Below are 24226 nucleotides of genomic sequence, written 5' to 3'. Positions count from 1 at the left end.
CACTGAAGTAATACAATCAATCTTTGCAGAAGGGTTCTTACTTCAGCTGAATAATATTTTATTATTATGTGTGGTAAGCCATTTGCAGTCAGGCAAAATTGTAAGGCAAAATATGCTTGGTTTTAAATTCACAGTAATTGGCCTTAGTGGGCTTTGCACCAGTGTATCTTAACTAATTTGTGAATAAGACTATTTGAGCCAAGCGAAAATCCAGTGTGGTTATGGCCTGCTCCTGTAGCAGGATCAGCAGCTGCAAGTTATAGATTCTTGTTTACGACGGGCTGGTACCATTGCCTCAAAAAAATCCCTGTTGAGGCTGCAGAGCGCAAAGCAGCCGTGCTTGTGGAAGAGGAGATTCAGCAATCAGCAACAGTTCTGGCAACAAATCTTTCTAGTACAGATCTGGCCTCAAGTACAGTTTTAGAACAATCCAAAATAAACTGGGTTGGTTTACCCTAGGCTTTTTTATATCTCTCACTTATCTGTTCTTTTTCAGAAGCCTCTGGTGACATCTCCAAAAATTCATACATATTGCAGTAAAGAAACGTTTCGGTTTCAATCAGAGGCTGAACACATCATTCTGTTATCCTTGGGAATGAAATAAATGAACATTTCTAGAATTTGCATTGATTGATAAATCTTAGTGAAGCTGATGTTCAGTGATGTAGAATTATGTTGTATAGTGATTCAACACCAAAATTGCCTTTTGTTAGCCTCTTCCAGAACACGCTTAGGTTAATCTGTATATTACACTATATAAATGTAATTCTCTTTTCATTTATAAGGGAATGTTTTCTTTAGCAATTCACAACCATGTGTTTGATAAAAAATAGAAGGAAAGTTAGATTTTTTTGTTCCTTCTTTAATAATGATGGTCATATAGTTTACAGCAAATAGCAAATATGAGAAGCTATCTAGAATCAGCGTGGGAGATGCATTCATATTTAAATGTAGGTTTAATCAATTAACATGGTTAAGAAAAGAAAAATATATTAATTATATTTCATTGTATCTAAGATGAATGTACACAAACAATACCCAACCCAAGGATAAATACACTCCTCGAAACAGGGTAGTACTTAGCCTAGTGTGCGATCTTTCAAGTGGCAGAGTGGAAGAACTTTTATGTTTAGTTTGACAAGTGATTGCTCATTTAATCCTTTGCTGTACTTTCACTGTGGTGCTTAACTAACATTTCCACACATAGATAATAATCTTAATATTTCTGTTTCCAATCTCTAGGTTCTCCTAGGCTGTACGGCAGATAGTATTTTTACAGGCTGTTACACATTCTCTATGATAATGGCATGAAAGTTTCCATATTGTATGTTCAGATGTATTTATTTACAAATTTATGTTCTTTTGTGAATCAATCCTTTACTTTTTTTCTAGTTAGAGATGTACAAATTTCTACTGAGTCTATGCATTGCTCTGAAGATGAATAAATTTTTGACATTCTGAATCTTTTTTTTGTTGTTGTTTTTGACATGTCTAGTAGTGTTTGTGAAGGAGTACTGTTCTTTTCCTGAGCAGTAGTTAGTGACAGAAAAAATTATGTTACAGAACAGTTGTATTCTCTTCTCTAACAGTGCTGTTTGAGAATTTTGCCATTTCTGAAAGGCTTTTCATAATTAAAGAAAACACAGCTAAGAGGTGCTTGTTAGGAAGCTGACTGGGGAAAAAAATCTACTTTTTAAAAAAAATTTTAGCAGTAATAGCCTACTGAGATAATTGGTGTAAAAATGTAATATAGAATTATATATTGTTAAGGATGACATCCTTGTTAAATAGCTTGTTGTTAAAAATACAGCCTGAAGTCCATATACTCTAAAGGTAGTTAATACATCCATTCTTTTTAAAAAAAAGCTTATTTTATGTGCCCTTGCTTGTGCAGGAATGAGTTGAATACCAACTTAATGTCACTTTCTGTTTTTCAGACATAACACCTTCTTTTTGGTACCTGCTGTTCTGTTCTGCCAATTGCCACTTACTGCTGGGAATATATATATCAGATTCTTTTCTTTTACTTCTCTAAGACTTTTATTGGCTGTCACTGCCAGTTGGGGTTATTTCCCTCAAATTTGTAATTTTGTTCTTTCTTTTTCCATGTGGTTAATTTTAATCCAAAGTTATTGTTACTGTGTTGCTATTCAGAAAATTGATGGTAGTAGTGGTAATGGTAAGAGACAGTGGGTTAGGAAGGACTATTTCATTTGCAGAAGGAGGGGAAAACAATCTGATCTCTTTACCATGGAGGGAAAAACACAAATCCGAATTCAGTTATCAGGTAGGCAGAGAAATGTCTAGTACTGTGGTGATTAGAAAGGTTTAGGTACCATATGCAGCAGGATAATTAGATGTATTACTCATGGTTTTGTTGAAACAAACAATGAAAAAAATGTTGATGTCTACTCAACTAGATCTGTCTGTGGAATGTGTGGGACAGAAGTAGCTGTTAGTTCTGTGTGGGATGATGTTGCTGCTCTCTATTCTTCTGACAAAAAAATCAAGATCAGCAGGAGTACAGAGATGATTTCTCTTCCTGGCAAATCCTGGGCCAAAGCCAGTACTTGCTTCTGATTTCATCAAAGGAGGTTTTGGGAAAGGCTCTCTTTTGCCATGTCTAGAATTCTGGCTCTGAATAGGCTATTTGAATTAACAAGCTGTAATGCCATGACAGATCCCCAGTGGTGAAATTCTAAAATAAATATGTTTGTGTAGCGGCATAGCACAGTACCCATTTAATGCACGTTATATGTTCTACTGAAAATATCCCCCCCCCTCTTCCCAAATGGATGACATAGTTGCTCTCTAGTGACAGATACACCACATATATAACCATCAAAATACAGCTTTGAACCTCATTTTAGTTGAATAGTAATAAGTTGAAAGCAGTTGGTATAAAACAAAACAAACCCCAAAAAACAACAAAAAAAGAAAACAACCTTTCAATAAAATCCTTCAAGTCTCTCACACAATTTGTTTTAAAAGCATGATCACATTCTTCTTCTGTTTTTTAGGATAGCTTTCTTTCCTCTATTGCTGTGCAAAAAGTACACAACAGAGAAAAACTGAGTGTTTTTAAAGGGAATGGATCTTGACTGTAGACAAAATACAGGCTTTGCTTTCTAAGCCTCTCTACACTGTATAGGGGATAGGCAGACTGCAAAGCAGGTCAAAAACTGACTGGACTTCTAGCCAGAATAGTGATCAAAGATTGATCGCTGTCAATTGCTAGGAACATCCCGCAGGGCCTGGTTCAAGCTGATGTTGTTTAATGTCTTGTCATTGGTTCGGGCAGTGGGGTGAAATACACCCTCAATAAATTTCTAGACAACACCAGTTTGGGAGGAAGATCAATATGCTCAAAAGCTAAAGCTGCCATGAGGAGTATCTCAACAGGCTGAGGAAATGGGCTGACCTGATGAAGCTCAGCAAAAAACAGAACAAAGTCCTGCGGTGGGATGGAGTGATGTGATGTCATGATATGGGCTGGGGACAGACTGGGCACTGCCCTGGGGGAAAGGACGTGAGAGTCCCAGTGCACAGAAAACCCAGAACATGAGACTGGAGAGAAACATTGTGGGAAAGAAGGCCAAACTGGGCGGTTTTGGTGAGTTTAGCATAAGCATAAACAGGGGGTCAAGGTAAGTGAATGTTCCCTTCTAATCAGTACTTGTACGACCACAGCTGCAGTACTGAGTCCTGTTTGGGGCTCACAAGTAAACAAGACGTTGCTGTACTGGAATAAGTCCTTATCATACATTGAAGTTGGCCCTGATTTGATGAGAGGCTAGGCTAGAGATCTCCAGAGGTCTCTTCCAGCCAAAATTAACTTATGATGATATATATAAAAACATAATTTTTGAATTTTAAGTTGGCAAAGCAGATTTTATACAGTGTGTGAAATGTGCAAAATAAGCAGCCTAAAAAAGCACCATTCAGGGAATACTTGCTTCTGTCTTCTTGAGTGAGAATTTATAGGTGCTCTATATTTACAATCTCTGCAGTGCTTTCTTAGTTGTTTATAATGTAAGCATGACTGAAATTGAATGGTAGAGGTGTGGCTATTAATACTGTTAAGCGATTCTTTCAAAACTGCATTTCAAATTACTTTAGAACTGAAACAATTGGCAAAATAAAATGGAACAACTGGAACCTTTATTTCCCTCTGCTTATGTACTTGCACCTATTCTGGAGGTTGTCATCACCATGAAATGGGTGGCTGAAGGTGAAATGTGGCAGCATCTGAAAATTCATAATCAGCAATTTTGTTCAAACTCTGTCATTCAAATCATTCTTTTTCCAAATTGGATACCTGACTGTGTGCTTACTGGTTGACTGAGGGTAAAAAACAGTGAGGAAAGAAAATAAAAAGTGTAATAGTCTGGTCTCATCTGCTCTGCCTCAGATCATACCATTTTGCAGAGGTTAATTTTCATTATTTAATTTAAATAAATCTATTTTGGATAAAGATTGAAATAACATGATAATAACGTTGGCTTTAACCTGTCTATGTTTTGCCTTAAAGAAGTGTGTATAGTCTTCTTGGAAAAAAAAAATATTGTTTTCTTGGTAGCCATTCTAATAATTTTCTGAATTTTCCCCAGTTATTTGTTATGTTAAAAAAAAAAAAAATAAGTCAAAGAATATGTTAATTCCATTATTCTTCATACTATTGGAAATAGAGCTCCCAAAGAATTAAATAATATCTATTTTGGGGGGATTTTGATTTAATCTGTTGTATAAATAGAGTGGAAGATTGTTTGCTTCTGTTTTCTGCTGTTCTTTATGGGAAAGGTTTTCATTAAAAAAGGATATATTACTTGTTACAGAGAAACTAGAGTACTAACTCACAGCATATGTCTAAAGTATTTTACTTCCTTCACTTCCGGTGCTTTACCTTAACTGAAACAGAAACTCCTGGCAATATTTTTCCTTAGGTTTTCAGTGATGTATAAGATTGTTTTAAATGCTGTTTAGTAGAGTTCACAAACAATAACAGTACCCTGGGGGAGCTCATCTTTGGCGCTCCATCCAGAGCTAATGGAGGGCGCTCCCAGCAGTGCCAGCATCTCTTCTTTGGCTAGTGGAAGCCCTGGGAGATTAGCCTGCCAATGACAAACATAAAATTAGTGCTATCTGCCTTTCTAGTTGCTTGTTATCTTAGTTCAGTATCCAGTTGAGGATTATTTAAATCCTTTTATGTTATCTTCCCTACATACAATGTCTTAGTCACTGGGAAAATAACAAAGATAGATAATATAAAAGCTTCTATTCTAGATGAACTATCTATTAAGGTATGAAGTAAAACTCCCTCCTCTTCCCCCCCCCCCCCCAACCTAAATAACCCCAGAATTAGTTAGAATATCTGTAGAACCTTACTAGGGAAATTGCCATCTGTCTTTTGCCTCCCCCCCCCCCTCTTTTTTCTCCTAGCCAATACAAGCATTGCCTGCTTTTTGGTTGAGTTCCTTTGAGAAGTAAATCTTAAATAATGCTGCCTTTAAGGTTTATAACAGTTTTAAACCAGAAAGAAGTGTCAAGAAAATGGTATGTTAAATACCAACTAAGAATTCCACTTTGTAAAGTATGTGCTGTTTATAGTGACAGGTCTCATACGGATCCAATAATACAGCACAAAGTACAGTAAGCCCAGGGATTTCACAAGTACAGTGGTTTACTATTACTCTGGTGTGGTGTGCCCTCACGTGGTTAAATGAAATATCATCCCTGAATGAGTCAGACACCCTTTGAATTTATTGTCTATTCTACCAAAGAACTGGGAGAAATAAAGACGATTAGCTAAATGGGAGATAGGTTGACGCTAAGTAGATTTTTGGTATTTTTTCTCTTGTACTGCTCTCAAATGATTTGGTAGTTAGAAATGAGTACAAATATGCTCACATTTGGTTCCAATTCAACAACAAATGTGTGCATTTTGCTTGTCTTGTATTTTGAGATTTTGAGGATCCAGAAGTGCCTTCATTTCTGATTGCTTATTACTGATAACTCTAAGTATGGAAATGGAAATCTGTTTGTTGATTTTCTCCCACATGATCTGTAATACCAGTATTCTTTTACTTTTTATATCATTTGAGTGCCACAAGTCTTAATTTTGTGATAATATCACATAGCTTGCTATTCTACATATCTCATATCATGCACGTTATGAGTTTCTAAGCTTAACTATTAGTTCTGTATGCAGTTTTGGAAGGAATTAGAGTTAATGAGGTGTTATTTTTTTATTTTTTATTCCTTATACTTCATGTAGATTGCTAGTAGCTTTTCTTCAGGGCTTCATATCCTTACAGCAAGTTGTATGTGATAATGACTTTTCTTGTACTTATGAAAGTAGTGTAACAAAGTTTTGCCCCAAATTAAAAATTGGTAAAAATGGAGAAAAAGAGGAAAGTGCACTTACATCATCAGTGACAGTTAATAATGAAAACAACTGATGTCAGCAGGGGGGTTTGCACTAGTAATAACTTATTAACTGTGAGAAGTTAACTAAAGTTATCGAATGCAAAAAATTACTTCATCTTCAATTACTGCTCAGTTGTTGCTGACACAGCACTGAAAGTTAACATTTCTATATGCTTTGAGGTCACTACCACTTAATGTGTATTTACTGATTATCAGGTAGACTTTAGTTTTCTGATTATTTTTAGCTGGGGTAAGATAAACCTCATGTTCTACTGTTTAAGGGAATTTTTTTTTGCATTGTGGCCTGTTAATCACTTCTGAATTGCACAGAGATGATGATTTAGAGGTAACTAACTTGCCTTTACTGGTTTCAACATTTTAAGTTCTCACATGGATATATGCTGTTGTCTCACTAGGACAATGGTAAACAGAAGGAAGAAGGTCACAAGATAATGAGCAGGAAGGATTAGAATCTCCAAATGTTGATCCTATTAAAATTATTAATTAAAATATGCTATATAAAAACTATAAGCATCCTTGATTCAGAGCTTTGGAAGACTCAAAGAAATTAAGATACCAAGTCCTTTTAGGCACCCAGCTCCTGGAGTGTAATTCATAAACCAAAGTTACATGATTTGGCTCCCTGTTCAACACATGGAAAAGAGAGATGCTTAGGAGTGAGATTTAGAAAATTGCAAGTGGGAGAGATGTCAAAGAAAGTGGACTTTTTGAAATTCTCTCCCTTTCTGGAACTTATATGCTCAACTCTGAGCCTGTGGAGGGGAGTTTATATCGTATAGTGATTAATAGACAGCAGTTTTGCTTGGAGTTAGACTAAGTCCTCCTTCAGAGTGAAAAAATAGCTTATTTTTCTTATTTCAAACTCAACTGCGTAATATTGCAGCCCACCTTTTTCTATAATATTTTAGATGTTAAGGTATTCATCCATGAAGGAAGAAGATTTGGTTTACTTCTCTCCTGCACCTGAGGTACTTCAAACCCACGTTTCTTGCCCCTCAAGACAATGCTGTACTCACCAGTTCATAGCCTGGTCTCTAAGCTACCTAAGGTAGTCATCCTTCTAAAATTATGCCATTATGTGGGAAAGAATTCTTGTTCATCTATCCATCTTAGTATGGTCATCAGCTATTATTATCCATAACAGAGAAATAGATCACAGAAAATGCATATTTAGCGCTAATCATAAACTCAATTTTTTGAAATGGTACAGCCTAACTTGCTTGGTATAACCTAAAAAACTGAAATAATTGGAATCTGTGGATTTTTGTACTGCAATTTCGGCAGTTGCACTTGACTGGGAGCAAGCTCTTTTGTGCAATTAGAAGAACCACAGTGAATTAGAGAGGAACATCTTAAATTTTGACTTGTGTATTTTACTTTCATTGAAGGCATTAAGCAGATTTTTTTAGGAGCCGGATTAAGCCAGTGGTTTTTTTGAAGACGGTTTTCTCAAAGCACTAGTAACCCATTGTGTAATTGCTCCAATTAAGCACCTGCTTAAGCTTTTCTTAATCTTGGCAAAAGCTGAAATAATCAAAATTCCTAACAAGATACTAAAAACCTGTATTCAGAAAGGGGATTATTTAGTTCTTAAAAGAGAGGTTTTGCAATCCTAACAGCACAGAGACAGGGAGAGTATCTTGTAATTAATGTTGCTCTTTGTACTGCCAATTCCATGAGATGGTCTTGGTCCCCGTGACATCACCAGTTGACAAGTGTCCGCACCACAGTGTGACACCACCATAAACAGCACCAATTGGCGTTCTTATTGTCAGGCTTTGCACAGAGGTTGAATGAGCTGTAGCAATTGAACAACAGTTTCTATATCTTTAGGGCTTTTCCTGGAGTCACAGCTGAGGCCAGTTGGGTGGTGCAGGGAAGCTCGAGTCATGTACATGAACAAGTGAATATATAGGAAATCTTGGCGAATATAAATCTTCTATCTTTCGTGAGTGAAATATTAACATAAATGCTTTTCCCTACCAGGTAACTTCATGTATGATGGAGTTATAAGAAAAGAAGCTGGATTTCATATTGACCTTTTAAATAGCAACATAGTAGTTTAGTGCCGATTAACAGTAGAACTTTGTTACAAAAGGAGAATTTAAAAATTTTTGCTCCTAATTTATTATAAAGTAGAGGCAATATGTGTTTGGAGAGACATTTTATTAGCTTAACATATAGATTATTGTTTGAATTATGGGAGCGTTAGTGAAAACATTGCAGTTTTGTATGTCTGTTTTATGAAAGATAATTTTTCAGGAAGATTTGTAGGAGGAAAATAAGGGTGATGGGTGAGGTGTCTGTTGTTTTTTTCATATTTTTTGTTAACAGAACAAGTAGTAGGAAATTCCACAGAGAATTAATACTTGCTGAAGAACTTTAAAAGTGCCTTATGTAATAATGTTCATTCACACTGGCTAGGATATAAGCCTCTTCCCATGGTGTGAACACTGATAAGAATGTGAATTAACAGTAACAGTGTTGCTATCTCTAAATTACATCCTAAAGGTACATCATGTAGACAGAATAGAAATATGCAAATTTGTTCAGGAATTTGTATTTGGCAGCAGAAACTTGGATCAGAGCAGCTAGCTGTCCTCAAGCTAGATTGGATTAAAACATACTGGCTCTAATCAGTGTTGCCTGAGTTATCTATGTACTTTGCATTCAAAAGGTAGGCGTGTCACTGGCATTTTTTAACATCCTAGCTAATAATTTATACATTGGAGAGAATAGTCTGCTTATTTATTAATTTTTCTAACCTAGGAGGAACTGGAAAAAGTACAAAAAGACTGTGTTAAAACACTGGTATTCGGTGTGGATAGTGAAAGATATATTTGTCAATGAAAATTCAATATATATATATAATAGAAAAAGAGTTTCAGTTTTATGAATTAGGTAGACAGCTGGTGCTTATTATGCAGAGATAATTACCAGAGTTAATTATGTAAGCTGTTATGATTTATGATCTAAGAACAGTGTCAAATTGCTTAAGTTGACAGAGAAAATTGAAGAATGATTATTATCAAAAAAAGGAGTTATATTAAGGATTGAATCATGCTCATCAGAACATCTGTGTTCAAAATTATATTGGTGTGATAAGGAAAAAATAATCAATATTTTTATGTAGTACTAGAGGCTGAGCAGAAATATGAAAAAAAAACAAAGCACCAAGTTAGCTGCTTCTCTTTTGTATGTGAATGGAGAAGACGTAGTTGTTGAAAATATTTTCTACTGTATGTTGCTCAGTAGTATCTTGTAGTTGGATTAGGATTACATAATGATTTACTGCAGAGAGCCATATTATAAAGCAGTTTTATGGTGTGCAGAGTTGGGATTATATAAAGAAAAATCCTATGTGTTTTTGCTCTGGTTCTGGATGGTCAAAGTGAAGAAGGTCATGAACACAGTGTTCAGGTCTTTTCTCTACTTCATTTAGAGCAAGGAATCAAGTGTGATCTTCCTACAGCCATGCCAGTTCTTTAACCCATGCCAGTGGTTTAACCCTTAACACAATCTGTTTCTCTCCCAAAGTATTTTGAAAGGTCTCTGTTTCATCCAGCTGCCAAAGGAAACAAAAAAAAAAAACCCAACCCTGAGATTGATTGGAAAATTAAGTTCTTGTTTTCCAGGCAGCTGTAGTGATCTTTTTCTTTGATGAAACAAACTTCTTTCAGAAACAGAAGGGTTTTGAAAAACAACGCTCAGGGGGATACCATTAGTATAACCAGTGAGGCAATAAGATAATGCATTCGAGCGGAAGGGTAGCCTTATATCTAGAAGCAAAAGGCCTCTTACACTAAAATGTCATGGATGTCTTTTTTCAGGTCATTGAGTGTTTCCAGCAACTTTATGATATATGAGTGTATGGGAAGATAGGAGTAAATTGTAGCTGTTCGCATTCAAGAAACGCCACTGGGAAGAGCAAATAATATTTACTTGAAAATAGAAGGGACATAGGGAATAATAGTGAAATTTTTTGCAAATAGTTAATGATCTTCCAGAGAAACCTTTTCACACTGATTTCACCTGTCACAACCAAACCAAAGTATTCATGTGAATGATTTCATAATGTGCATGTTTGAATAGCCATATTTGATTTGCCTGCTTTTGTTCATTAAAAAGAACCAAACATAAATTCTGTTCACCCTCTGACAAACTCCAACTTCTCTGGTCAGTCTTTTTCAGTGTCTCAGTACCCTCATTGTAAAAAAAAATTTCTTACTTATATCTAATATAAATCTACCTTCTCTTAGTTTAAAACCATTACCCCTTGTTCTGTCACTACAGGCCCTGGTAAAAAGTCTCCATCCATCTTTCTTACAGGCCCCCTTTAAGCCCTGGGAGGCCGCTCGAAGGGCTCCCCGGAGCCTTCTCTTCTCCAGGCTGAACCCCCCCAACTCTCTCAGCCCGGCCTCCCAGGGGAGCTGCTCCAGCCCCCCCAGCATCTCCGTGGCCTCCTCTGGACTGCCCGTATCTGTCTTGTGCCAGGGACCCAGAGCTGGATGCAGGGTTCCTGGTGGTATCTCACAGGATTGGAGTAGAATCACCTCCCTCAATCTGCTGGCTGCACTTTCGATGCAACCCAGGATATGGCTGGCTTTCTAGCTTGTAAACGCGCATTGCTGGCTCATATCTGATTTTTCACCTACCTGTATCCTCAAGTCCTTCTCCAAAGAGCTGCTCTCAATCCTTTCATCAGTCTGTACTGAAAAAAATAATAAAGCATCAGTCCTAAGTAAGTCCTAGGTGAGTTAGGTGAGTGATTGGTGACAAATTACAAGGATTAGTAGCAGTATAGTAAAAAAAAAAAAAAAAACAACCAAAACCAAAAGCTTTATTAATATTTTCCTCAAAAATTGTCAAATGATAGTATATTTTGTATTTTCATTATGGAAAATTTTGAGTAAGTAGTGCAATTCAAGCAGATATTGAGGACAGAGAAGGAAGTATTAGAGTTTTTAAACTTTTGGCGTATGCATTTTAGAAATCTGTAGGGAAGACAGTTTAATTCAGAGCTAGGAATGTTTTTCTATGAGCTGTAGCTGCTGACTGGATTTAATTTGATGAGTATGTGATCTAGCTCCATTTCCTTTTACTTCTGTCATCCCTGCCCACACATGACCTCTGCTATAGTGAAATTCATGCTAATAGAATTTTCTGCTTTTAGCAAAGACATCCTCACCTTTCTTTTGTGTTGCTGGAGCTGTGTAAGGAAGACTTAATTGAGGATGGGACTGAACTATTAATTAGTGAAGTTCTGTTTTTCCAACAGAGATCTGTGCTAGAACTGTGTGAGACTTCTTTAATAAAATAAGAGAGCAGGGTTCCCTGGTGTGATCACAAAGCCAGGATCATTATAAGGTTGCCAAATGAGCTTATGGTAATTATCAAGTGATATATTTGATAATTGTACAGAATTTTGGGTGAGGTCTGCATTAATTAGTAACAGAAGCTGATAGAGATATTCTTTCCTTTCTACTAGCATAGGTGGGAGATGATATTTAAAACAAAACCAGTTAGCTTTAAAGCCCTGTCAGAAAACTGAGTTATATTCTTGTCTTGTCTTTTTCCTTCTTTTTTTTTTTTTTTTTTTTTTTTTTTTTTTTTTTTTTTTTAACATGAATGCAGTTAAAATCTCAGTGGATGCTTCTGGACAACTCAAGAATAGTGTTAACAAGATAACAGGTTATTTTTTTTTTCTTTTTATCATGCAATTTATATTAAGTTGTAGATTGGTATATGGCTTTTGCAAAGTGGGAAAGTAGCTAATACACCATGGGTCTTTCTCTTGCTGGTACAAGAAGTTTTCTTCCCCCTTTTCTGCTACTTTTCTGAACAATACTTCTAATTTTGGAAGAGACTGCTTTATTAACATTTCAAACTAGTAATTTAATGTAATTTAAAAGAAGCTGACACAAGGTGGGCAAAATTGCAAGTTGCAGTTTTTGAGTGGTTTTCTTCCTGTAAGGGCTGTGTATTACACACAACCCAACCTGTTGGTGCAACGACTGGAATCCAGAATTGCCCTTTCCCCGGTGAATGTTCTAACCTCACACTGAGAATGATTCCTCTCCTTGCTTACTGCCTTTCAGTCATATCAATCTTCTATCTCTTCCTTACTTCTATTTCTTTTTCTATCTCTCTCCTTCATCAGGAGGGTCCAAACTTCTACTTTCCTTTGCTTTTTTTATTAAACCATCGTATTAAAGCGTACAGAATTTCAGGGACCCTTGAATAAAATCTGCTTTATAAATGAAAACCATTGTACTTGTACAATTAATTGTGTGATTTTTTCTTTCCTTCTATACAACATGAAGCTCACTTGTTTCAACTTGTGCCTGTCATTCCTGAATTGGAGGCCCCAAAACTGGATACGACATCGAAGGTGTGCCAGGACAGACTGCCAACAGCTTGCTGTCTATGAAGGTCCCTCAGGTCCCTTGGAGCAGATTTGCTCCCTGGCCAGTCAGTCCTTCCCCTGCCTTATTGGCAGTAAGGGTTCCTCCTTACTGGTGCAGGACTTTGCACTTGTCCTTGTTGACTTTTATAGGGTTCCTTTGAGGGACAGCCCTGCCCTGAAGCATATTGACCGATCCCCAGAATCCATCATCTGCAACTTGGTATGATTGCTGGCACCAGGTCATCTCTATCCCCAATATGGAGATTAAGTCATCTGAAAAGAAGTGCAGAAGAACACAAGACATACTCACTATAAAATTCTTCCAGTAGTACATTAAGTCCGTGATAGTTTTCTCTGACTCTCAGTGCATAAGGACGATGACCATGAATGTTCATAGAATAAGGTGCTCAGCTTTCTAGGCATAGTAGTAACAATTACAGTAAGGATTTCTAGCTCATGGTACAAGACTAGGAAATTTCGTCCTGTTCTTTGGAAAGTATTTACATTTGGAAAGAGTATATACACTCTTTGTGTCTGCTCTCAGTGCCTTCTTTACTACATAGGTCACTTAGACTTTTTGCTATACTTATAGATTCACATTATCTATTTTTGATATGCCAATTACTTTTTGAAACGGTACATTGGGAACAGTCCATGTTGGGTCACATCATTTTGTTTATACATACTCCTCCACTTGCAGTGACTGATAAATTCAGAAAGTGGAGGTTTTTTGGAAGGACATGTATTTACACGTGCATATTATTATATGTGGCAGAGATTTCAATTTATACTTTTGTTAAAGGTAGCTGAAAGATGCAAATGTTGAATTAAATCTGGGTGCAGTGTGTTTTTTCTTTTTCTTTTCTTAAGGGAACTAACCTCCAGTATTAGCTTTTAGAGATGTAAATGAGAATGTCTCAGAAATAGGTGAATAGTATTATTTTGATCAAATTAGTTTGGGAACCTGATTCAGCAAAATAATTAGTTTTATCTATTAAGTTCATGTAAGTGGATGTGATATTGTATAATTTTCCAAGCAGATCGAAGTGCCTGGAATAGAGAAATGAAATTATAATCATACATAGGAGACGTGTACAAGGCCAGAGATTTGAGTGACAGTGCTGGGACTAGAATAGATGTCTTCTCTCTGCTGTCCTCATCCTCAGGACATGTTACAGCAGGAGATCTTAAGATGTTTCAGTGGTGCATACTTTTGATTATATTGCTTTTCCTTTTCTTTGTAGTTTCTATTAAGAAATACTTTTTCATTAATCTACTTCAGCCTTTTCTTTGATCTTAGAGTTTTTTTTTTCCTTCCTTAGAAATTTGTTTTACTAGAAAAATGTTCTAGGTCTATCTTAAAGTTCCAAACTTTTAAGTTGATTTTTTTTTTTTTTTTTAAATAGTAATGTGAAAAACCTAACTGTTCTTGCTGTGTTTTCCTAGCCTAGAGTATAACAGAAAAAGTAAACTGTCCAGTCACTCATCATTTTAATTATTGAAGTAGATTATATCAACAAAATCAGGAACTACAGTGTCTCCATTTGCTTTTAAATATGTTTTAAATATTTAGAAACAAAAAAAATAGGGTACTAGGGGTTCATATAAGTCCATGAGTATTTCCAGATAAAAGGAATGTCTCCAATATGGCCTAATTATTGTGCTAATCTCAGATTGCAGAACTAAATTAAAAATAGCTACATACCAGAAAAAAAAAAAAAAAAAATCGAGAATAGTAACCAAAGTAGTTACAAGGGGCATTCATTCACTTATTATTGTATTCAGTGGAATTTAAATATATATAAAATTGATCTGAGAGTCCAGTTAGACTGAAGATTTGTCCTTTTTTTTTGTGAATGATCTTACCTGTGTGCCAAGTCACCACTTTGTAAGCAAAATAAAATAAAAAAAGAACTTCTAGCATCTGAATGCTGTTGTTTAGATAGTAATGAGATGTTATCCATGTATTTCATGTCTGTAGATCTCCATTGTTTAAAATTTATGTCTTGCTTCAGATTTAAAAACCATTGAAGTACATTGGCAAAGAATGTCTCTAGCACCATTTGTGAACTTGTGCTCTCTTGTTGGCATGTCCTCTATGATTTCACAATTACATTTGAGGCTGAGCTTTTGACATGTTAGAGACTTTTTAATGAAGGTTGTTGTTTGTTTTTTTTTTTTTTTTTTTAATTTTAGAAACAAAACAAAAGAAAAAAAAATAATAGATAAACTTTTATGACAGAATTGGGATCAAGAAAAATACACCAGCATTTCCTTTCTAAAAAGATAACTTACTTTGGGGATGCTGTTTTCTACATGTCTATTATAAGAAATGGTAGCAAAAGTCTCCGTCTTCTGTGGCAATTAGGAATTTTCTATGCATTGTGCTACATTTGGTCTCATAGCAGCTTAGTGCGTTAACAAAGGTTTTATGCCAGCGCTAGTTCCTCTTCATCTCTAGGACCTGTGAGTGTACATCTACTCTACACAGGCTCTGACACAGAGATTCTTTACTGAGAAGGCTTTGAGCACTGGCAGACACCTTTAAGTGATTTTTCTGTATTTCTGCATATTAGTCAGTATAGGACGAAACAATTGTCCTACGTTAAAAAAACATTAAAGAAAATGTTATTAAATACTTTATGTTAATTTATAATTATTTCCATATATTTTGGGAAGTTCTGATAAAATTTTCTTGGTGCTTTATGGTGGTGTAGAATTGTTTGTATTTCTGTAGGTGTCCATAATTAGATACCAATGTACTAGGAAGAGCACTTTAAAGCTGAAAAAAAATATCTGCTGTAAGCATACTTTCTTTAGAAAAAAACAACTCTCAACTTTCTTCTTCTCCCTAAGGAGTGTTCCTATATGTTTTTAAATGGGCATAGATACATTTTTTTGTCTGTTTCTGTCGTAAAATTATACTATTAAGTTTTTTTGAAAACTCCTTAGTTTTATTACAGATACAGAGAGAAAAAGCTCCCAGTATGTAAGCTAAAATAGAGTAATATTTATTTCCCATTTCTTGATTTAATGGCACCTGTGATGTGCCCTTGCAGCTACCTCAGAGCTTGCTGCATAAGGTTCTCATCTCTTACCTAGTCCCTTCCTGGAAATTCGGCAAACCACTCTCCATAGTCTGGCTTACAGATACCTGCAGTTTACTCTGATTGTGTAAGAAAATCTGAATTTTGTGTTTGTCCTTATGCTTTCTTGAAAAAAAAAAACCAAACCCATACAGTGATAGCTGATGACTAGCCAGCTCTCATTAAAAAAACCCCTCAAATAATTAAAATCAATGTATGTTCAACCAATTAATATTTTTCCTTTGCATGCTTACCCATTCAAGAAATGGATTTTTGCAGAACTTCATACTTACCAGTTTTAGGAGGAAGGCCTCTCTTGTCGCTCAACGCAATTGGTTTAAATTAAATGAGGATATGGACTTTTCTATCTAAATAAGTTTTATTTAAAATTACCTGGAGACAATTGTGTTATGAGGGCTGTATGTAAAACTGTTTGTTGGTTCGGCTGAGACCATTGTTGTACTAGTAGCTCTTACATGTAGAAACATTTTGTCAAAGAACAACCCCCCTCCCCCCCACCCCCACACACACTCCCACTACCCCAAGACATTTTTTAGATTATCATGGTAAAATATTCATGATTTATTTCACTAAATTTAGCAATCTAATACCTATTTGCTTGTTCTGAGTCTGATTTTCTAGGTTCCTTTCCTCATCAATGATGTCACATTGATTGACTATTTCTAGGTGCAAATTTATTGTATTCTGTAACATCTGTGATCCCAATTCCCATTCGTTGACTGCAGTAGTTCACTACTTCTAGATGATCTGATAATAGATGCATAAATCTTTTGTAGGTAAAGTGAAAAGAATCCTGTCTATAAGTTGAATCCTGCACAGAAGGAGCAGGCTTGCAGACTTACAATCCACTGACACTGATTTTGTTGAATTTTGATGGGAATTATTAATTTTAGGGTACCAAAAGAGGTCTGCAATCCAACTAATTCCTGTGTCTTCACAGGACTTCAGCAGTTCTTCTGCCACCTACAGGTTCTTGGTGCTTGTGCTATTTCAAACTTTTTTAGCTATTGACCCCTGCATCTACCTAATAAAGATCTATGACATAGTCTGATTTGACTTAATTTATTGACCACCTTTTTGTTACTTCAGATATTTTCCTTCTCTATGATGTCTGAACTATTTTGGCAGTCTAGTTCTAGTTTGTTCAATATGTCTCAATAATTAAGATCAAGTTCTGACATAATTCTCTTCAACTTTGGGTCTCCTATGTGAATTTCGGCATATTCTTGATCAATTTTATTGCCTGCTCTGTGTGAAAGATTTTTCCATCCCATTTGCTAAACATGAGTTAGGTTACAGAGGTAGCCTAGTTTTTTTATTTATAAAATACTAAACTCCTTAAATAGACAATGATCAACCACAAAAGGATCTTCAGGAAATTGCATGAAGAATAATTTCAAGGGAAAACTAATAAAGAAAATATTATTTCTAAATATAAATAGTGTGTGTGGGGGGGTGGGGTGGGGGTGGGGAAAACACAGATTATGGACGAGTATTACCTTCCTGTATCCAAGCAGACTCCTTCCTCAACAAAGGTTGTGGAATACTTTTTTCTCACCCAACACATCCATGCATATTCATATAGTGTTTTCAAGCCCTGATAATGTATGAAAAAAAAACAAAACAAAACAAAATAACAAAAATAACCTAGCTCAAAGAGCAAAAAAACATAGCACAAACAGCAATGTCCAAGGCTCTTTGGTCACAGCTGTACCAAACACCATGTCACGCTTCTTGTAATAAGGATGGGATGACAGTGAATTTTTATACTTCATTTTGAAATCTTTTGCTTTGCAGTGCACTGTCTTTAATGCAAAGGTTTTCATTTTCTTACAGTAAATTTCTGAGTTAGTGCACTGATATGTCACTTCAACTGGCCTGGTTTGTATCCTGGTTAGTTGTTGCATCCCTGAGCGTTATGGATCCATTGCTATTTTTTGAGGAATTTGACACCTGATGATACCTGATTCAGTATCCCTGTTTTACAGAAAGACAGCCTTTTAGTGGTGGAGTGATATAAGATATTTTTGGTCCAGCAAAAAGCTGTGGTATACGCTGTGGTGTGTTGTTAAGCTTTGTGGTTAAATTTTCTCATCAGTTTATTGACAGCTCAATGAGGAATTCCTTTAGGAGATTCTACAAACATGAAAGCAGATTTTCTTTCTTTTTTAGATACTGGGGAGGAAGTGGGATCATTTCACTATCTGCTGTTGTTTTATGCCAATATATTATAAATATACTGGAGCAATACTGAACTGAATACGTTTAACCTGTATAATCTTTGCAGCAGGAGCTATTAATTCCTTAATGTCTGGAAAACAGCCACAATGTTTTTGTCACCACTTAAATGTAACTGACAGTTCTTATCTCAAGGGGCGATTGCTTTTTGAATGGTTTCTGACCCATATGTGTTAGGTTTTTATTTTATCAACTTATTCCTATTCCTTTTTTTAAAAATGAAGAGCAGTGACAAAAATTATGCTTTAGCAGCAATGCCCTTCAATACCCGTTTCTTATCTTTTTCTCTTTCACTGCTTGACTGTGATTTGCTTAACCAGACTAAATAGAGGTTAAAAGGAAAACCATTTTTGAGGTATGTGCTGCCATTGTTTGGATTTTAAACTTTAAATTTTATTTATTCAATACATGTGACCATTACATCATTTCAAGGATAAAGAAAATAGTGTCGGTATTGAATTAGGTGGCCACCTATTGTGGGAATAATAGTTGAAGAGTCATTCAAACTGACAAAACCTGTTTTTTCTTTCCAAAGGTAACAACGCTTGTTAACACAAGCAATAAAGGACCATCTGGCAAAAAGAAAGGCCGATCTAAGAAGGCTCATGTGTTGGCTGCTTCAGTAGAGCAGGCCACTCAAAACTTTTTAGAAAAAGGAGATCAAATTGCTAAAGAGAGCCAGGATCTCAAGGAGGAATTGGTTGCTGCTGTAGAGGATGTACGCAAACAAGGTATGTGCAACAAAGTGCTTAATGGGTTAACAGTTTTCTTTGATGCTTTTCGAGATTTCTTCCAAAACAAGTGTATCAAGTACTCTGATAATGTAGTTTAAACTATGTCCTGTATTACTGTGTATCTGTAATATGACATATAAGTATTAAAATTGCTATACCATCATGTATGGCAATGAGTATAAAGAATGCTCTAACTTTGGTTAAAAAAAATGCGTGTTTTTTTTTAATTCTTTTTCATTTGAGCTGTTCTGTCACCAAATAGTGAACTCAAATATTATCTAGAAGCCATGTTGCCCAGTGCCAAATCTTATTGTTTAATCTTCAACTTGTTTTTTTATTCTGCTGTGAAACAAAGTGTTATGATTTTTCACTCTGCTAAATTTGAACGATGGATTTAAAGCCTGTTGATTCAAATATGGAGATAGGATTATGGTGCACACATTTCTGAACAATCTAACAGTTATCAGCCAAATAGCACAGCAATACAAAATTATTTGTGGTTTCAAGTAATATTGAAATATATACAAAGTCGTCTTTTTTTTTTTTTTTTTCCTCCTGAGTGTTGGTGAAAATAGGATAAATGTTAACATTAGTTTGTATACTGCATAGGTTAAACTACAAGTTTCAAGATATGAAATGTTACAAAAAATTGTCTAGCTGGGCATGGGACTCAGGTGTGGGATAATAACATTTTCTTGACTGGCAGAAATAATCCTGGTTTTGCACAATTTAATATTTGAAGTTTGAATTGGTATTATAAGGAAACTTCCAAATAAGGCTTTGAAATTTTAAAAATATCATGGTTATCCATGATATCGTGGATATCATCTGGCAATTTCCTTCAAAAGGTAAAATGTATATTGGATGTTTTCAAACTTACCTGTGTGGTAGGGGGAAAAATATGTTTTTAATATATGCCCATAACAAAATTTGTCCTTTTTATTGACTTTGATTGTAATTATCTTTATTGCAGCACAATTAAGTACCTTTCAGGTTTTTTCCATTGTAAATCCTATAATATGAAGATACCATCTGCCAGTGTCATCAGTCCTGGGTTTTAGAACAAGACTGACAGGTCTCCAACTGAGATTTAGAAAGGAGTCTGAAGGACTTAGGTATAAAATACTGATTTTCAGTGAGTTAGTTCCCCAGTACTCATATGATGTTCTTTTCTGTTTGTGAAAATCGGACCTAAGTGATGATATGAGCAGGGAGGGTTAAAATCTCATATACATAAACACTGATTAGTGAATATTCCAGTCTGTTCTATCCTGAGGCTGTATCATCCTCCTATTCACTATATATATATATGGTTTTGCTGTTTTCTTGTTCCTGTGTGTTTTGTTTTTTTTAAAGTATTCAGTTGCCAGTACGTCAGAATAAACTGACTGTTTGCTGTATATTCTATGTACAGTGTTATGCCAGTATTCTGATGGGTTTTGTTTTTTTTTTTGTTTGTTTGTTTGTTTGTTTGTTTGTTTGTTTGTTTGTTTTTTTTCCGGGGTGTGTCTGTGTGTTGTCTTTTTTTCTTTTTTTTTTTTTTTTCCCCCAAAAATTTTTATGCCGATGCCTGGTTGTTCTGACATGAGGTTTAATTTGTCAACTACTTTAGTTTCATGTTGCTTACATTACTTGTTTTGCATTACACCAATCTGTAGTACAGCATCTTCACCGCAGGCATGAGTTCCTTTGTTCCCTCTGAATTTACAGCTCTCTCCCTTTGGGGTTGTGATGCTGGCTCAGTTCTGATAGCTTCTCCCAAGAAACCTTCTACTGAGTTAGAGTCATGAACCTAAAAAGTTGCATGCTCTCTGATCTAGACAAATGTACTGTGTTCATTATCATGGTATCAGAGCTTCTTCTTATCTTTCTTTATCATTATAGCTTTGTATTAGCAGTGATTTCTCTGTAGATTTTTGCTTTGTAAAGTTAGAATCATCTGAGGGGATTTGCTGTGGAGGATTTTGGTTTTCTTCTTGACTGAATTTCTAACCTTTTAATTGATAATAAGCCTTTTATTATTTTTTTTTTTTTTTTTTTAATCTGTATTAAAAAAACCCAAAAAAACAAAAAAACAAAAAACAAATGGTGCAGAAAGCAGAGAGGAAAAAAAGATCTTAAACAGTATTATGCAGAATGATCCATGCATTCATCTTTCTTCAACACTGTATGCTAGAAAATAGTCTGTCAGGAAAGTGAAGCAGCTTTTTTGGGTCTGTACAACATGCGTCCATAATTAGGGGAGCTGGAGACACCAAACACCATTATTAGCACACATGAGCTGCATAAACTACACCAGCCTTGGTGCAATGTGAAATGATATGTTTAGCTCAGTGACATAAAGAGCTGGATTAATGAACTGAGGCTCTGTTTTGCCTGGGTATTGCTAGCTGATTTTCTGGCAAAATTCCAGTTTGGATAATTACACCGTCAACCTAAAAATGTCTCCTGCAGTTACAGCTGGCTCTGGTGTGTTCCTCATTTCCTGCCCTATATTGCTGTATACTATTATATGCTACTATAGGCAGTTTTTGCAATTCATCCCAGAGAGAGTTGCTTTCCATTGGTAGGTATGAAATGAAAGTACTTTATCATTTGCAAAATAGTTTGGAATGAATGTGAATGCAAAGAATATACAGCGTTAAGATGCTTATTACTTTAATAAGGTAGAAGGGTAAAATATATTTGGATAGTTATATGAAACTCTGATGAGCAACAGTTTTGATTTACAAAGTTGAGTTCTAAAAAAAACAACCAAGAGCAAAAAGAAAGATTTTTTTAATGTGGTGGTTTTTTGTTTATATATATATATTTTTTTTTATTTCACATAATTTTATTAGAAGGAGTAAATATTTCATGCATAAAGCTCATAACTGTATATCTATGTGTGTATGTATGTATCCCATAATTCCAGAATACAAATACTTTGGCCTCATAGGTCTTAAAAATAACAAAAAAGTGAAAATAAGTTTTAATTCAAAACCATCTTAGTGAAATTGTCCACTTGCTTTGCCATTGAATACTTTGCTGTTTGGGTATTTATTCCCATGTTGTGAGAGCTGTGTAAAAGATCTCCCAGATGGGGGATAAATGAGACCTGGGAAATACTGATGTTTCTTGTTCATCTCGTCTTGCAGTAGAGGCAAGGCAAAGCAGACAGTCTTCTGCATACTAAAGTTTTGGGAGGAGTGAGAGTTTTGTGTATTTTCTGGTTACAGTAACCCTAAGAAAATGACAAAGCCTGAGAAGTGAAGGGAAGAACTCCTCATAGAAATAAGAAATACAGTCTGGGGAAGGGAATGGATGGGCATGTTCCCATAGCATAGGTGTTTAAAAGCAACTGGTCCTTTACCGATTCTTACAGAAGAAAGAAATTCCTTTTGGAGGAGACTTCCAGATTGTGATTCACATGAAAATTTACAAAGAACTGCAGGTCCATTGGGTTCAAGTTTGATTAAATTTATTAAGTAGTAGTCTAGGGTGTTGAGGAAAGCAAGACGAGGAAATAGATTATATCTTTGTAAATCTATTCTATCTATGAAATGCTTTAGCCAGTGTCTATCTTGTAGGTATGTGCTAGTGGCTGCCTGATTTTAGTGTAGTTTTTCTAGAAAATTTCTGGCATATAGCTAAAACTTCCACTAAACCTGTGATTTAGTCTAGCAGCAGGTTGTTGGATTCTAGTTTTGCTTTTCAAGCAAGGTAGATACAACTTCACACTGTAATCTGAAATTTATATTTCAATCAAGGGGTAGAAAATAGCTGTTGATGTTTTTTGTGTTTGAAGACAGCATAAACTAGAGGTAGACTTAATTTTTTGTTCATGCAGATTTATGCACAATGTATAAAAAGAATATGATCCATTTACTCCATGACTGTCAGTAAGCTTGAAACTGTGTATCAAAATCTGACTTGCAAAAATGACCTTAACTTTGGTGGTAATTTTTTTCTCTGTGATGTAACATATTAAAAAGTAGTATTTTTAATGCTTTACTTCAATACTTTTAACTACCTAGTTCTTAAAACTTTTTAAATGGAGATTTTAAACTAAACCCTGTGAAAGGTTTTCTTCCTTACTGTGCCCTCCTGTCTTCAGTTACCTTGGGAGAAAAGCAGGGAATCTGGACATCTTGGGTGGTAGGAGCAAAATCCAGAATGTCTGTACACAAGGTGCTGGTTGTTTTTATAATAATTTATAATGCTATTTAAGCTCTTCTGATTTCAATGACAGCAGTACGACATGGAGACACATATATTCTGTCTTGATAGTTGTAATGTCCCAGAAACTGCTGAACTCTTAGCCAAATGTAGAGCATTCTTGAGTCTTAAAACAGTATTCCAGTTCAGCTAACAATTTGTATTTTAGGAGACCTTTTCTGATTGTACAATTTTCTTTCAGTTAGACCTTATTAGACCAATAATTCCTTGCTAAAACCCAGTCCTTGCAGTGCCATGTTATCCCTTCTTTAAGACTTGCTGCCTGGGGGTCTTGACTTTCCTGACTGAAGAAGAAAATCCCTACTCAGATTTCGCCTGCCTTAAAACTTTTCCACTCTCTTTAGATTTTTTTTTTTTTTTTTTTTTTTTTCTGCCCTCTAATACAATCAGTTTTCTTCAACAGCATTACAAAACTGCAGCCATCTCTGTTTCCCAAGGAGTCTCTGCTGCTCTCCTTCATACTCCTCTTCTGTTTCCCTCTGCTTTGCTTTGCTACAGTCACATGGTCATACACTTATTTTGTCTTACTTTTAATTCAGGGCCTGAAATCTCACTGTCTTTTTACATGTCCCATTCCCTACTAACCCTTACTTCCATCTCCTCCTCATTCCCTTGTTCTATATTCAAGTAACGTCTTTCTTGTCTCTCATGTTCAGCCGTCATCTTTTTCTTGATCTCTTTTTATTGCACTTTACAAACTTAAGATTCCTTGTTTGTTGTCCTTTGTCTCAACCAGTAGGTTCCACTCCTCTCAGAATCCTACTCTAACTGGATATTTGCTTCACACTCTTCTGTTAGCACATCCTTCTGATTGTACTTATTTGTATCCATTCTGTCCCTTTTTCCCCTAAATTTCCTTCCTTTCTCACACTTGAAAGCATTCCCAGTAAGTCTGTCTCATTTACATTTAAGTTCAGGGTGTGAGCATCTTCTTACACAGTATGCTACACTGAAGCCTCAGATGTACTTGCTTAGCAGAGTCAACTCCAACAGACTTTCCAGGAGCCCTGATTTACTCAATCTACTCTCTCAGCTGTCCTTTCAACTTGTTAAAAAAAAAAAAGGGAAATAAAAAA

General features: G+C 35.5%; 1 protein-coding gene across 2 annotated transcripts in view; it reads left to right on the top strand.

The window, feature by feature from the left end:
• CTNNA2 (catenin alpha 2) overlaps nucleotides 1–24226 on the top strand; it is a 464407-nt gene that overhangs the window by 29059 nt on the left and 411122 nt on the right. For both annotated transcript variants that reach the window (XM_032993891.2, XM_032993892.2), the window contains one exon: nucleotides 18734–18929. In XM_032993891.2, coding sequence (XP_032849782.1) covers nucleotides 18734–18929 — 196 coding nt within the window. The remainder of the gene's footprint in view (nucleotides 1–18733; nucleotides 18930–24226) is intronic.

This window comes from Tyto alba, unplaced genomic scaffold, assembly GCF_018691265.1.
Source record: "Tyto alba isolate M040663 unplaced genomic scaffold, T.alba_DEE_v4.0 Super-Scaffold_6, whole genome shotgun sequence".
Taxonomy (NCBI): domain Eukaryota; kingdom Metazoa; phylum Chordata; class Aves; order Strigiformes; family Tytonidae; genus Tyto; species Tyto alba.
Note: the sequence above shows the minus strand (reverse complement) of the source record. Positions and strands in the feature narration are given on the sequence as shown.